Consider the following 15054-nt stretch of genomic DNA (forward strand, 5'->3'; position numbering starts at 1 on the left):
CCGGCAAAACTGGAGCTGGCCTTGAAAGCAGCGTTACAACCGCCGCCTCCAAGCAACGGCTGAGCACCAACAAGCGACGAGCGATGGCGCCGTGACAGCCTCTCCGCTCCTTCTGGCGGGTGAAGGAAGAGCAGGGCCGCCTTTTTCGCTCCCGTGAGGCCTCGCCGCACGTCTCGCTTTCGTGAGGAAACCTCGCTCAGGCTGCGAGGCGTCGTCTACTCTTCTCTACTGCAAACCCGGGGGAGTTGGGGTGGGCAGCGTCACCCTCGGCCATGGAGAGGTTGACGTTACAGCCGGGAGCCGCCGCAGCCATAGACGAGTACCTGGAGTACAAGAGGTGAGGGAGGGAGGGAGGCCGGCCGAAGGGAGGAGGGGACTGGAAGGCCGCCGCTTGCCGCGCTCAAGATTGCGTAAATGGCAGGCTGAGCGCGCTTCGCACGAGGGAAATAGAAGCAGCGGGCTCCCCTGAAGTTCCTCTGCGGCTCCCTTGCCAGAGCTCGCCAGTCGTTATGCCCGGATTTTGTTTGGAATGCTGGAGCTCCTTCTTGGGACATGTGTGAAAATGTAAGAGAGGGCCTCTGCCCATGTGTGAAGGGCATTTTCCTCACCCCTGACAGGAATATAGCCAACGTGTGCCCCCCTTCCCGATGTTGTTGAACTGCAACTCCCATCAGCCCTTGCCAGCATAGCCAGTGCTGAGGGGATGATGGGGGTTGCAGTCCAACGACACCGAGAAGGACGCAAGTTGCCCACCCTTGCAAAAAGTTTCCATTTCCTGTGCCTTTAGCGTGATTTGATTTCTGATAAATTCAATGGGCCCAATACATGCTGGCATGGCGATGAAAGTTTTACACTTGTTCTCCCTCCTATAAAATAACACTATCCAAGCTGGCGTATGTCCCTAGCAGCTCTGTTTTAAAATAACCAAGTATCTGTATTTTTCCCCCTGTTGCAAGCTTAATAGCAGCTTTGTTTATGTGGTAAAATAGTACATTTTATCTCCATGTTTTTTCAAAAGATCTTTTAGTATTGCTGCTTTGATATTTTTAGTTTTACTATTGTAATTTGTATTTGTGCTGCTGCTGCTTTTATTTTTGATTGTATTTAGTTGTATCTTACTGATTTTAGTGTGTTTTATTTTGTAATTATGTACGTTGTCCTGGGAGCTTTGGCTATAGGATGATTTATAAGCTGAGTAAAGGAATAAATAAAATTCCCTGGATGCGACTGCTCTGGTTTTCTTTTTTCTTATATGCCACCCTTAGTCCAAGGAGCTCAAAGTGATGTATGCCATTATTCCCCGCCCTATCCTCACAACATTCATGTGAAGTAGGTTTAGGTTTACTGGATCAAGGTTAACTAGCTAAGAACATGAGTGGGGATTTGAAACCCTGTCTCCCTAGGCCTGCTCTGATACTTTTAACCGCCGACTGTGCCATAAAGTATAAGTTCTGCCATCATTATTTTACAATTGTATACCGCCTTTAGTTCCTTGGAGGAAATGCAGGATATAAATATAGTAAATAAAACAAAAAAAATGACAAGAGATTCAGTCAAGGACCTCCTATGTTGTGTCTGCATTGGTCTCTAAAGTCAGGACTTGTGGTTTAATATCCACAGCAGTTGTACAAAACAGTTGTCTTTTTCAAAAGGAATAAACCTTTGCATTGCAAAAGCAAGAAAACACAGTGGCAGTTACGGTATCACCAGCAGTAAATCACATTAATGCTGACGGTCAGTAGTCTTGCCCCAAGAAATATAAAATAGGCAAGGTGTTGTAGAAAGAGCAAATTCTGCTGATCTGAGTTAGGATATTTAATCAAATAGAATAGAAAAGTAATTAATTCTTTTGTGCAGAGACCAGTTTGGTTACAGTATTTAATTAGTTGCCCTAAGGCTGCAATCGTATACTTGCTTACCTGTGAATAAGCTCCATTGAACTCAATAGAACTTATATCTGAGTAGACACATATAGGATTGCATTGTAAATGTGCGGATGCCTAGATCCTATGATGAACTTACTATGATTTGAATAGATGTAAATATGTTTGATTTATAGACTTTAGACTAAAACCCTCAAACTACTTTCTCAGTTTGGAAGGAATTAAGCAGGGATATTCCATAAAATATGTTCATAGTACTATTATTTAGTTGTTGAACCACAAGTATGAGCAGAATTAGGAGCCATTTCAGCCTTTACTTTTTTTTGTTATCAAAATGTTGAGGTTTGTCTTCAGTGGTAATTAAAATACAACGGAAAATATGGGAACTAATTTATTTATTTACAGAATTGTAGGTGAAGATGATGGAGGGAAAATCTTTACCCCTGAAGAATATGAGCAGTACAAGAAAAAAGTGTTACCAATACGGTTACAAAACAGATTGTATGTAAGCTGGAGATCACCAATTGGCATGGACTGTAAACTTGTGGGTCCAGAAACCCCATGTTTTTGCACACACAGGTGAGGCATTCTATACAATGTCATATCCGTTTCACAGAAGCAGTTCTATGTAATGACATCGTTTTCAACAGAAGCATTTCTATGCCAGCAGATGGTGCAGTTAGCTTGAGAGTCTATGTCGTGGAAATGTGGAACCAGGGAAATTATTTTTTAATATTCCATCAGGGCCTGACTCATTTTTCTGACTCAGGCAAAAGTGGTTCTGCCCACACCCTCCCAGTTACATGTACAAAACTGAACAGTACTGAAAGTTGACTTTTACTTCAATACTGGTGAAGGGACAGTTTTGGAGTTTATGTCAAGCCATGTTTCACAGGATTCAGGAGAGGAGCTGTGTTGGTAGCAATGTCAAACAAAGGCTGGCAATCGGGCCTAGCCAGAATTTATTGACTCCAGTTCCCTTCATAAAAGATGTGAACATCATTGCTTTGAATAATTGAAGGATTTTTTTAAAAAAGTAAATGATAACTGAAAAGCATGTCTACATTTTTTTTTTACTTTTTCCAGATATAAACAACACAAAACAGACCTTGAAGCAATTCCAAAGGAACGTCCTATTTCTGTCCCTTGTAGGGTGAGCCGATGCCCATGCAAGTCTTATAATTTTGTTCCTTGTAATGGTACTCAACCCATCCGTTGTAGATGTAAGCACTTTTCTGATCAGCACAGTGCAGCACCAGGGTTTCCATGTAGCACATGTAAGTGTGATTTTGGTAAATAAGCATGCTGTATTTAAGTGTAGCAACTTTCCATTACACAGATATTTGTCTTTAGGCATTGTGTGATTTCAGCCATGTAGATTTGTAGGTGTGGGAATGACTCAAATGTTTTAGATTCTGCAACTAGAGAACTCATTCAAAATTTTGTATAAACACTTCACATTTAGTTAATTTCTGGAATGGTACATGGTTTCTTAATTTGTGCTGCTTCCAAATCTGAGTTTTTCAAGAATGCATAAGAGACACTCTACCATCTGACAGCTGTTTTGCAAAAGTAGAAACCATCTGCAAATTGTCAGCAAAGCATGTTTCGTTTTACTGGTACAATGAGTAATATTTATGATCCCACAATATTTATGAGGTGCAGAACTGCATTCAGTTGTACAGTTATCTTGTAGTTCTTGTAGGATAGACGTGGTGTCTATCCTAGCCTCAAATAATGCACATATTAGCTGTTTCCAGTTGTAGGAATTGTTTGTTTAGTCCAGATGGCGAATTCTCAAGAAATGTGTCAATGAGTGGAAGATATTAAAGCATGTTAGTCTGACTCTTTTACAATATGTTTTGCATTAGGTTCCAAATGTTCAGGGTTTCACAGTTGCTTTACTTGTGGATGTGGTCAGCCAGCATATACACATGAAACAGTAGTGGAAACAAAAGAGGAGCGCTTAGCCCAAGGAAAACCAGTGGGGCAAGATGTTCCTTATGCTGCAATGGGAGGACTAACTGGCTTTAGTTCACTAGCAGAAGGCTACATGAGACTCGATGATAGTGGGATAGGTAAGAATGCGGGACTTGAAAGATTATTTTGAGTTTACACCTGACTGTTTTTGTAGTAGTGATAGATCCAAAGTATTCCAGACAATTCAATCAGGTTACAACTAATTAGTTTCAGAAACACCACTGTGATACCTTAATCCAATGGCATTCAAAATAAATGCTTTGTTTTGCCTAGTAATGTCTGATTACTAGGTAGGCTAGTTCAGCACCATGGTTTTTGACCTTATTGTTTAATCTTTTTATGAAGCCATTTGGAGAGATAATCTGGAGTTTTAGATTTGGGTAATGTTAATATGCTGATGACACCCAGCTCTTTAAGCATTCAGATGTGGTTGTCATATCCCTAAACCAGTCTGGAAGCTGAGGACAATTGGTGAAGTCAAAGAAACAAATTGATTCCAGAATAGACACAGAAGTTGGGAGTTGTTCTGCCTTTTCTGGGTAGAGTACTTCTTGCTCTACAAGAGCAGTTTTCTAGCCTGGAGGATTGAAAACTGTATATCTTTACATGGTGCTGTCCTTGAAGATGACTTGGAAGCTATCAGGGGTGCAAAATGCCGCAGTCTTCTTCCATATGAATTTGTAGAGCTCTGGATTTCTCGCATAGAACAGGGGCTTGGAGTAGATGACCTATAATGATGGCCTCCAATGTTGTGATTCCTAATTTTGTGACAAGTGATTGGCTATTAACACTCTTCCAGACCTAATTGAACATTAGTGCTTGCCTTTAAAATCCTGCACGGCCTTGAAACTATGTATCTTAGAGCCGGGATAGGCAACATGGCACCAGTGGATACCAGAGTGCGCATAGACATCTTTTTCGGTGCCCGTTGAAGTGCCTTACAGGTCTTATTTTTTTAAAAATAAAGTTTCTTACTGGCAGCTAGGATTGCTTCAAACCAAAGTGAGGGCCTCTAGCTGCTCCCATCTTCTTTTCCCTCTGGGCCACATGTGGGGCTCAGAGACATTTCTTAGGAAATTAAGATGGCAGTTGGCCACAGGCTGACACTTTTATCTGCAATATGTCTATTTTGTGGTAGTGCACAGGACAGTTTCTCAAATTTCCAAATGTGCCCATGAACTCAAAAAGTTTGCCTGTCCTTGTTTTAGTGATTGTCTCTCACTATATAATCTTATGCTGGTTATTATCTTTTGATCAAGCTATAGTACACACTAGTTTCTAGTACATTTTAAACCCCCCCCTTTATTTCTTGTTTTAAGGAGCACCTTCAACTCAGTTCCTAGAATCTCCTGTATCCAATGTGGATCATCCCTTTCTAAGAGCATTCCAAGGTCCTTCCAGTTCCATGCAAGCACACTCCCAGTTAACAGATGGTAATTAAATTAAATTACATTGTTTTTTTAAAAAAGAAAAGGTCATTGTATTGCCTGACTGAATACACTTGAGCATTTTTAAAATTATCGTAATCTCAGTTTAGAATAAGGTTGCCTTTACGCCAGAGTAGGGCATCTCTGGGCTGTGAACTTAATCTATTCTGCACAGGTTCCCCATCCAGCCTGCATAGCCTCCTTTGTTTTCTCTAGGGGCAGGACTTGGCCTCCAAGCCCCATCCCTGGAGGAATCTCTGCTGTTATCTCTGATCTGTGAGAGGGTGAGCAGTGTGTAGGGGAATACCCCATTGTTTCCAAATGCAGATCAAAGATAATATTGGAGATGCAGTGTGTGCAAAACCAGGGACTCTGCCAGGAGCTTCTTCTAGAGCCAGCTAATATCATTCTCCGTGCTGGAAGAGACATGGAACCCCATGCCTTTCTCAGCACGGAGAAAGAGAAAATGGGCAGGGGAATTATGGTAATAGGTGTGAGCACGCCTACCGACACCATCTGGCCTGCAGAACTGAAGTAATTCCCCACCTTTGCTTTATGTCAAAGGAAGATAAGTGGCATAGTTTTGAATATGGTTGCAGCCTATAAAGGATTTTAGCTTACCACACATTTCAAAGTGTGTTCATTCTCGTAAGAATCCTGTGAATAGGAGGCTGAAGTACTAAGTAACAGAAGCTGCACTGAGTATTAGCCATTAAATTAAGATTGAACAGGCAATGTGTAAAGGAAAAGAGGTAGCAGACTCTAAGACCAAAAAAAGTGTGTGTGTGTGTGTGGATTAATATCCATAGGAATGTATCACCCAGTCTCTGGAATTCTGAGATTAACTCTTTCAAGGGAACTTTCTTCCAGGGTTCCCTGTCTAGCTTTGGACTTGGGAGTTGATGGGAAGGAGAGAAGATAGAGGGCTTATAAAAAAATTCACTGTGCCCTCTGGTGGATATGGGATACATTTGCTTTATTTCACTACCCTTTATAGGCTTTAGTCTGTTGTGCTTGCTAGTAAACTTTGGATGGAACAGTAAGAGCCAATCAAGTGCAGGAGTGAGACTTATTTACACATATTTCTAATACTATCATGCAAGTTAATTCAAGATGGCAGTTGTGTTTTCCATTTTCCCATCTAACATATGTGGCTCGTGAGGTTACTGGAGAGACAAGAGATCTGAAATATTTATTTGGAAAGAAGTCCCATTAAATTGAACGAGGCTTATTTCCCAGTAAGATATGTCAAGGATTTCTCTGAAATAAATTTTAATTCCTTCAAGTCTAAACAGTTTTGGAACCAATAAAACTGTAGAAAAATAAAATAAAAATCTAATCAATAAATGTTGTTTTTAAGGAGGTGCAAGTACAGCAATGCAAGTTTCAAGTTTAAGGAGACCTGACGAAGATGATATGGCTTATTTTGAAAGACAGTATCAAGCACGGGTAAGCATAGATAATTTAAAACAGACACATTTATTTACAGTTGAAAATAATTTTTTGAATCATACATCTCAAATATTATTTTTAATTTGTTGATAACTTTGCTAAAATATGTTAGAAAATTATACTGATATGTCAGAATCAAATGTAGCAGTGCGAGAAGGAAAAATTAGGTCTGTCAATGGGATATTGCAAAAGACAGAAATGGCTGTTGAGCATCAAATTTATATTGCAAACCAATGGGAGATTGCCTTCCAGCTGACATGTCTACAATGGAGGATTTCTATTGTCGTATCTGCAATTGTCTTAAAAAAAATTTATTACCTGGTTTAATTTTATAATTATATTAATACAAATTCAAAACAATACCACATCAGTAGCTGCTTATGTGACAGTGAAAAGTAACAGGAAGATACCTGACACTTAATAGGCAAAATTGTTGGAAGACTATCATTAATTGTTATGTTTATTCCATATTCTGCAAACACACAAGGGAAGAAGCATTCAGAAAAACATGTATGCTTCATTCACAGCCCAGCATATCAAAATTTGCCATATAGCTTAATCAATTAAAGCTTGATTAAGTTGGTTAAGCTATTCAACTATTTAAGTGGTTCCTCCATGCATGTTAAAGTGTGTAACAACTGCCTGGCCTTCACTGAGAGGAATAAGGGCTTTAGAGCCACCCATGTCCTCCTCTTCCTCCTCCTCCTCTAGTAGAGTGTCTGGAAGAAGGAATGAGAAGGTTTTATCCTGGTCCTCATACTTCCCCCTGGTTTCAATTACTATCTGAACACTATTTCAACCATGTTGCTGTGGCAGTGCAGCCTGAGAACTAATTCAAGTGTCTTTCCCTCAACTGCTGTTGTCTCATTAAACTTCCAGGAGGTGTCACAATCCGTAAGTCTCAGACATTCTGTGCCAACTCATGGCAGCCTTTGTGTGGGGCTGCAACCTGATATTTAGTAAAGAAAATTTCTAATACTAAAGGGCAGGAAGAAATTAGCAACAATGCCACCATGTTTCTCTTCCTTATTTAGTTCTTTATAATGCCCTCTACATTGATGACCTTCATTATTAAAGCAAGGAACATTTCTCCTACAATTTCCAGAGACATTGCCATGTTATAGCATCTCCTTTCAGAGATTACTTCATATTTGCCTTCCAGCTGTCAAGTCTACAGTGGAAGTTTTCCTTTATCATATCTGATGTTGTCTAACATGATTCTATTTCTGCCTGGTGGACTGTAGTCTAAAAAAGCTGATGATATTATTATTATTATTATTATTATTATTAATATTATTATTATTATTATTATTTTGTTCGTCTTTGGCTCAGTTCAGACAACACATTTCTCAACGGTGGAGATTTTACCATTGAGAAACATGTTGTCTGGCGGGAAAACTCCACCCCATGGTAGAGGTTTTTTTTGGAAAACACTCCATGCTGAATATCCACGCTGTGCAGAGTTCCTGCACAACTGTTGTGTTGCGTGTTGTGTGACGGGCTCTGTGGAGTTTTCCGTTGTGTTGACTTTTTCCACTGGCTACAGAATTCCCTGACAAGAGCAGCAATGAGATACCATCGGGAGGACCGGGGGAGGAGAGAGAGCAGAGGAACTGTCAATGAAACAACGCAATGGATTTTACTCAACTCCACGGTAGCCAACAGTCACACAACGGTGGCGTTAGAACATGTTGTGTGGGGAGTACCTCTTAAAAACTCAACCGCTGAGTGGAGTTTTCACACTGCATTGACTAACAGGTTGTCTGAAATGAGCCTTTAAATGCTACAAGACTCTTTGTTGTTTTTTCCAAGTGTATTTCTTGAAACATCTTTATACAGCTTTGCATGGAAGTGCACTGATATCTACTTGCTACAGTTTTTTTGAACACAAATTGAAAGCATTCTAGACTATGGTAGTGCTTCTAGGTTTGAGGTGGCATCCCAACAACTGGCTACAGCTCAGCTAGTTGAAGAAGTTTGTTTTTTACTTTTCTTACCTACTGCAAATGTTCTCTTTCTCATATCACATACTCTTTACACTTCTCAGAATTGTGATGTAGAAAGATGGTAGTGCATGTTCTACATCAGCTGTCAAAAGTAGTGGTCAATTGCAATTGGGAAAGAAAGGAACTAGAAGATAAATAGCAGTTCAGAGTGGCACACATTGGGAATTGAAATGTAGCTGAATGCTGATGGAGAAAACTGATCTGATTTGGGTTGCTGACGTTAGGACAAGGTTTCATGAAGTTTTGCAGGAAGTGAGCATGGCTCAGTCTGTGAAGCAGTTCACTTCCATAGCTACTTGCTCTGGAAATCAAAATATATAATTTTATACGTGTATATATTTTATTCTTCATTACAGTTAAAACAAGAGAAGGCTGCAAAACAGAAAGGAAAAGGTCCGGTGCCATCAAAGAATTCATGACAACCAATAAACAGAGGAATACCTTTTATTAATTACCACTGATCAGCACTTTGAAATGTTTACTTTCAGGTTCTATATCCAATGTTAGTCCTAGTTAGAATAGACCCATTGAAATAAATGGGACTTTAGTTAATCTGTTATTGGATATAACCCATTGGATACAACCCTTAATGATTACTGAAGTTTCTATTAAATCTGTTGCATTTAATGCAATCAAAATACATGGTAATGTGTCTATTCCTTTTCAGACACTAAAGCAAAATTATTTTATCCAGCTGTCTTCATGTACTGTAAGAAAACTCTTTTCTTACCTACATGTTAAGTATCAATTGAACTACTCCAGCTTTGAAGATGGAAGACCAGACTGTAAATTTGCAAAGATTAATTAATTTACTTGTATCAGTTTTTGGTTATAGCCATTAGAAGCTCCTTTTCATCTGCACACATTTGTACCATCACTCAGAGAGATAGTGTATTTGTTTTCTGTATTACATGGCTTTTAAACTTGGTGATTTCTCTCTAATAAAAAATAATGAAAAATGTCAAGAAAATATCAATGATAAAAACTGATCTCCAGATTTGAAATGATGGCATGAGGCCAAAGTACTCCTAAAATAAGACTGCTAATTTTAAACTACTTTCATAGGATTAAAATAATAACCTTAATAGTACACTCAACGAACAGCATTTTAGCTTGTATATTATTATATCAATCAAAACAGGATAAGATGATGATAGGAGGTTGGCTTCTTTGGTAATAAGATGCCAATACTTACACATTCATGACCGCTACTTTCATTATAGGCTGAGAAAATTAGATTGCTTTAGCTGAAACCATACAGACTAGATGTAATCCCAATACTATGCATGTAAATTACTCTGAAATAAGTTCTACTCTATTAAATGAAACCTATTCATAACATAAGAGCCATGCAGGATCATACCAAAGACAATTCTAGTCCATCATTGTGATCACAAAGTAGCCAACTAGATGGCCATGGGAAGCCAACAAGCAGGGCATGAGGGCAATAGTCGCCTCCCACTCATGTTCTCTAGCAACTGGTATATAGAAGCATACTGCTTTGGATACTGAAGGTACCGTATCAGCCATTATCCTCCATAATTTGTCTAATCCCCTCTTAAAGCCATCCAAGTTGGTGGCCATCATAACATCTTGTAGTAGTGACTTCCATAGTTTTAACTATGTGCTGTGTAAAGTACATTCTTTTATCTGTTCTGAATTTCTCATCATTCAGCTTCATGGGATGATACCAGCAGGTTCTAGTATTGAGAAGAAAAAAACTTCTCCCCCTTGCTTGCCTTGTTTCTAAGCAAAGTACCCCTAACGTATCCTTTCCTGTTCTAGCCCCTTGATCATTTCTCCCCTTTTCTCAGCCTTTTTCCAGCTCTACAATATCCTTTTTGAGATGCTGTCACGACAAGTATACACAGTATTCCAAGTTTCGTCACAGTATAGGTGTATATAAAGGCATTATAACATTGGCAGTTTTATTTTCTGTTTGTTTTCTAATTATGCCCAACATAGGATTTTCCTTTTTAACAGCAGCTGCACACTTGGTTCACATTTTCATCACCTCAAGATCTATTCGCCATTAAGTATTCGTAGGATGAGAGCCTGACAGTGTAATCCTAAACATGTTCACTCAGAAGTAAGTCCCAGTGAGCACACTGGGGTTACTTCATAGTAAGGATGCTTAGGCTTGCACTGTTCTATATAATATAATATATAATCTATGTATTTGTTAATATAGTACTGTTAAATTATCAGTCTGCTTTGTAGTTGGACTTCTTAAAGCACAATCTACTCCCCTTACTCTTTAAAGATCCTTTAGAAGTGGGGGCATGGATATCCACTGAAGCAGTGAATGCATATTCCTAACTGCATGTTAGCATTTGTCTGATTATTCCAGAAGGTCTTGTTCAGCTTGCTCTCGGGTCTGGTGGTGCTGCTGCTGAATGCCAGGTCAGTCCAAAATAAAATCTCTCTCATCCATGATCTGATTGTGGATGAGGGGGCTGACCTGGTATGCATCACTGAGACCTGGGTGGGTGAACTGGGAGAGGTTGCTCTCACCCAGCTCTGCCCTCCTGGGTACTCAGTGCAGCACCAGCACAGACTCGAGGGCCGGGGAGGGGGGGTTGCCGTGGTCTATAGGAATACAATCTCCCTCTCTAGGCTTCCTGTTCAGTCGAGTGCTGGTCTGGAGTGTTTGTACTGTGTGTTGGGTACTCGAGACAGATTAGGGATTCTGCTGGTGTACCGTCCACCTCGCTGCCCCACAGTCTCCCTGCCTGAGCTGACGGAGGTTGTCTCGGACCTGGTGTTGAGGACCCCCAGGATGGTGGTTCTGGGGGATCTCAACTTCCATGCCGAGGCTGCTGTATCCGGAGCGGCTCAGGACTTCATGGCTGCCATGACAACCATGGGGCTGTCTCAACATGTCATCGGCCCAACACACGCAAAGGGACACACGCTTGATCTGGTTTTCTCGACTGGGCAGGAGGATGGTGATCTGGAAGTGGGGGAACTAACATCTACCCCCTTGTCATGGTCAGATCACTTCCTACTGAGGTTTAGACTCTTGGCGGCCTTTCCCCTCTGCAAGGGTGGGGGGCCTATTAAAATGGTCTGCCCCCGGAGGCTAATGGACTCCGAAGGATTCCAGAGGGCTCTGGGGGATTTTCCTGCTGATATGGCCGGTGCTCCTGTCGAAGCCCAGGTCGCTCTGTGGAATGCAGAGATGACTCGGGCGGTTGACACGATCGCGCCCAAGCGTCCTCTCCCTCTGAGCAGAGCCCGGTCAGCTCCTTGGTATACACCTGAGCTGAGGGCGATGAAGCAAGAGGGGAGACGGCTAGAACGCAGGTGGAGGAAAACTCGTGCTGGGTCTGATCGAACACGGGTTAGAGCTCACTATCGAGCCTACTCTGTGGCGGTGAGGGTGGCAAAGAGACAGTTCTTTTCCACCAGCATTGCATCTTCTCAGTGTCGTCCGGCGGAGCTTTTCTGGGTGGTTCGCGGCCTGTTACACTCTGGGCCAGGGCGAGAGATGGTGGAACCCTCGGTAGGACGCTGTGACGAGTTTGCACGGCACTTTGAAGATAAAGTCGCTCAGATTCGTCATGAATTGGACACCACACTTAATGCAGCTCCACTAGTAGAGGCGTTCAGAGCGCCGTCCGGTTCAGTTTTATTGGATGAGCTTCAGTTATTGAGGCCCGAGGATGTGGACAAGGTGCTTGGCCAAGTCCGGTCGACCACCTGTGTGCTTGACCCTTGCCCCTCGTGGCTCATTACATCAAATAAGGAGGGGATCGCCGGCTGGGTCCAGGAGGTTGTAAATGCCTCCTTGAGAGAGGGAGTGGTGCCGGCCTCTTTAAAAGAGGCAGTAATTAGACCACTCCTGAAGAAGCCTAACCTGGACCTGGAGGATGTTAACAACTACAGGCCGGTGGCTAATATCCCTTTCCTGGGCAAGGTGCTTGAGCGGGTGGTTGCAGGACAACTCCAGGCACTCTTGAATGAAACATTATCTAGATCCATTTCAATCGGGTTTCAGGCCTGGTTTTGGAACGGAAACTGCCTTGGTCGCCCTGTGGGATGACCTCTGTCGGGAGAGAGACAGGGGGAGTGCGACCCTGTTGATTCTCCTGGACCTCTCAGCGGCCTTCGATACCATCGACCATGGTATCCTTTTGGATAGGTTGTCTGAGCTGGGAGTTGGAGGCACTGCGTTGCAGTGGTTCCGCTCCTACTTGGATGGCCGATTCCAGAAGGTGGTGCTGGGGGATTATTGCTCTGTGCCGTGGCTCCTAAGCCATGGGGTTCCACAGGGCTCTATCTTATCCCCTATGCTGTTTAACATATACATGAAGCCGCTGGGGGAGGTTATCCGGAGATGTGGACTGAGGTGTCATCAATATGCGGATGATACCCAGCTCTACCTTTCCTTTTCATCAAACCCAGGTGAGGCAGTGACTGTTCTGAACCAGTGCCTGAGCACGGTAATGGACTGGATGAGGGCTAACAAACACAGACTCAATCCAGACAAGACGGAGGTACTGTTAGCGGGTGGTTTATCTGTCCGGCGAGGTGATGTTTGCCCTGTCCTGGACGGGGTTGCACTCTCCCTAAAGGATCAGGTCCGTAGTTTGGGGGTGCTCTTCGATCCAGAACTGTCACTTGAGGCACAGGTGAACTCAGTGGCAAAGAGCACCTTTTATCAGCTTAGGTTGATATACCAACTACGCCCTTATCTGGACAGAGATAGCCTAGCTACAGTTATCCATGCTCTGATAACCTCTCGCTTGGATTACTGCAATGCGTTATACGTGGGGCTGCCTTTGAAAACGGTCCGGAAGCTTCAGCTGGTACAAAATAGGGCAGCCCGTTTACTAATAGGGACTGGCCGGCGAGATCACATTACGCCAGTCCTTTTCCAGCTTCATTGGCTGCCAGTCTAGGTCCAGGCCCGATTCAAAGTGCTGGTATTGACATTTAAAGCCCTAAACGGTTTGGGGCCAGGTTATCTGAAGGAACGCCTCCTCCCATATGTACCTACCCGGACCTTAAGATCGTCTACAGGGGCCCTTCTCCGTGAGCCCCTGCCAAAGGAAGTGAGGCAGGTGGCTACTAGGAGGAGAGCTTTCTCCGCTGTAGCACCCCGGTTGTGGAACGAGCTCCCCAGAGAGGTCCGCCTGGCGCCTACACTGTACTGCTTTCGTCGCCAGCTGAAGACCTTTTTATTCACTCAGTATTTTAACACTTAATTTTAACTTAAATTTAAATTTTACTGTTTTAACTCTGTATTTTAATCTTATAATCAACTTTGCTGTGTGGTTTTATTCTGGTTGCGCTTTTTATACTGTATTTCGTAATTGTGTTTTTAACCTGTTGGATGTTTTTTGTGGTTTTAATTTTTGTGAACCGCCCAGAGAGCTTCGGCTATTGGTGGTATAAAAATGTAATAAATAAATAAAATAAAATAAAATAAAGAGACTAAACTCTAATGAGAATGATTGTAGTGGATGGGTTGAAATGAATTAATATGTGTAGCTCATGCATATAGAATCTGTGGCCTTCCAGGTGTGGCTGCACTACAACTCCCTCTCTGACCATTGACCATACTATCTGGGGCTGATGGGAGTTGACGTCCAACATTTGGAGAGCCACAGGATCTCCCCCCACCCCCAGTGAAGACTGTTCTGCTTCTTGCCCCTTAAAAGAAAATACAATTCAAGGTACAAGTATATGCTCATGTTTGTGGAGAGTAAGTGAACAGTTTTCGTGGGACTTCCCAATAAACATGGATCGGACTGCAAGCCTCCTTGAACTCAGTCAGAATTTAATAGAATTTCTTTGCACAAACATTAGCCCATCCTGTCTAAGATTCTGTAAATTTCCTACCACCTGTCTTTGTAGTACAACTTATTTTGGCGAAATGTAAAATATGGTTATATTTTCACTCTCCATGGGGATTGCTCACTCTCTTGTGCTGATGTTTTTTTAATGCACAAAGGGAGGGGTTCGAGCTTTGTGATTTCCTCTAGCCTTGGTGGTTTGGCTCCATCCCACTTATTTTGTTCTGCCTGGTTGGAGGAGCAAGTAAAAAACAGGTTAGGTTTCAAGGCTATCTGCCCTGGGAATTACTTGAAAAGCGAGTCAGAAATCTCTGTAATAAAATAATATTGACTCAAGGGGGTTAGGTGTGTCTCATTCTGTATAGTTCTGAGTTTCAAAACAAAACGTAACTAAGGCTGGAAGCCTACTTTCACACACACTTCTGAATTAATGTTTAGGAAAGTACCACTGGGGTTATATCCGTAATGCACAAGAATAATTCTATTCACATTTTCTCACAACTGA

At 42.0% G+C, this 15054-nt stretch overlaps 1 protein-coding gene across 5 annotated transcripts; it reads left to right on the forward strand.

Moving 5' to 3' along the window:
* Positions 1-264: 264 nt before the first annotated feature.
* FAM221A (family with sequence similarity 221 member A) lies at positions 265-9707 on the forward strand. 5 transcript variants are annotated; one of them, XM_063123896.1, is made up of 7 exons: positions 265-337; positions 2289-2462; positions 2970-3160; positions 3755-3961; positions 5183-5296; positions 6651-6739; positions 9416-9707. In XM_063123896.1, exons 1-7 carry the CDS (start codon positions 273-275, stop codon positions 9554-9556), a joined length of 981 nt encoding a protein of 326 aa, XP_062979966.1. In that variant the 5' UTR covers positions 265-272; the 3' UTR covers positions 9557-9707. The 5 variants fall into 5 exon arrangements, with proteins under 5 accessions (XP_062979966.1, XP_062979975.1, XP_062979984.1 ...); XM_063123905.1 differs by lacking the exon at positions 9416-9707 and adding an exon at positions 9105-9388; XM_063123914.1 differs by lacking the exon at positions 5183-5296.
* Positions 9708-15054: the final 5347 nt, after the last annotated feature.

The sequence above is a fragment of the Elgaria multicarinata genome, chromosome 1, assembly GCF_023053635.1.
Source record: "Elgaria multicarinata webbii isolate HBS135686 ecotype San Diego chromosome 1, rElgMul1.1.pri, whole genome shotgun sequence".
Lineage (NCBI taxonomy): Eukaryota > Metazoa > Chordata > Lepidosauria > Squamata > Anguidae > Elgaria > Elgaria multicarinata.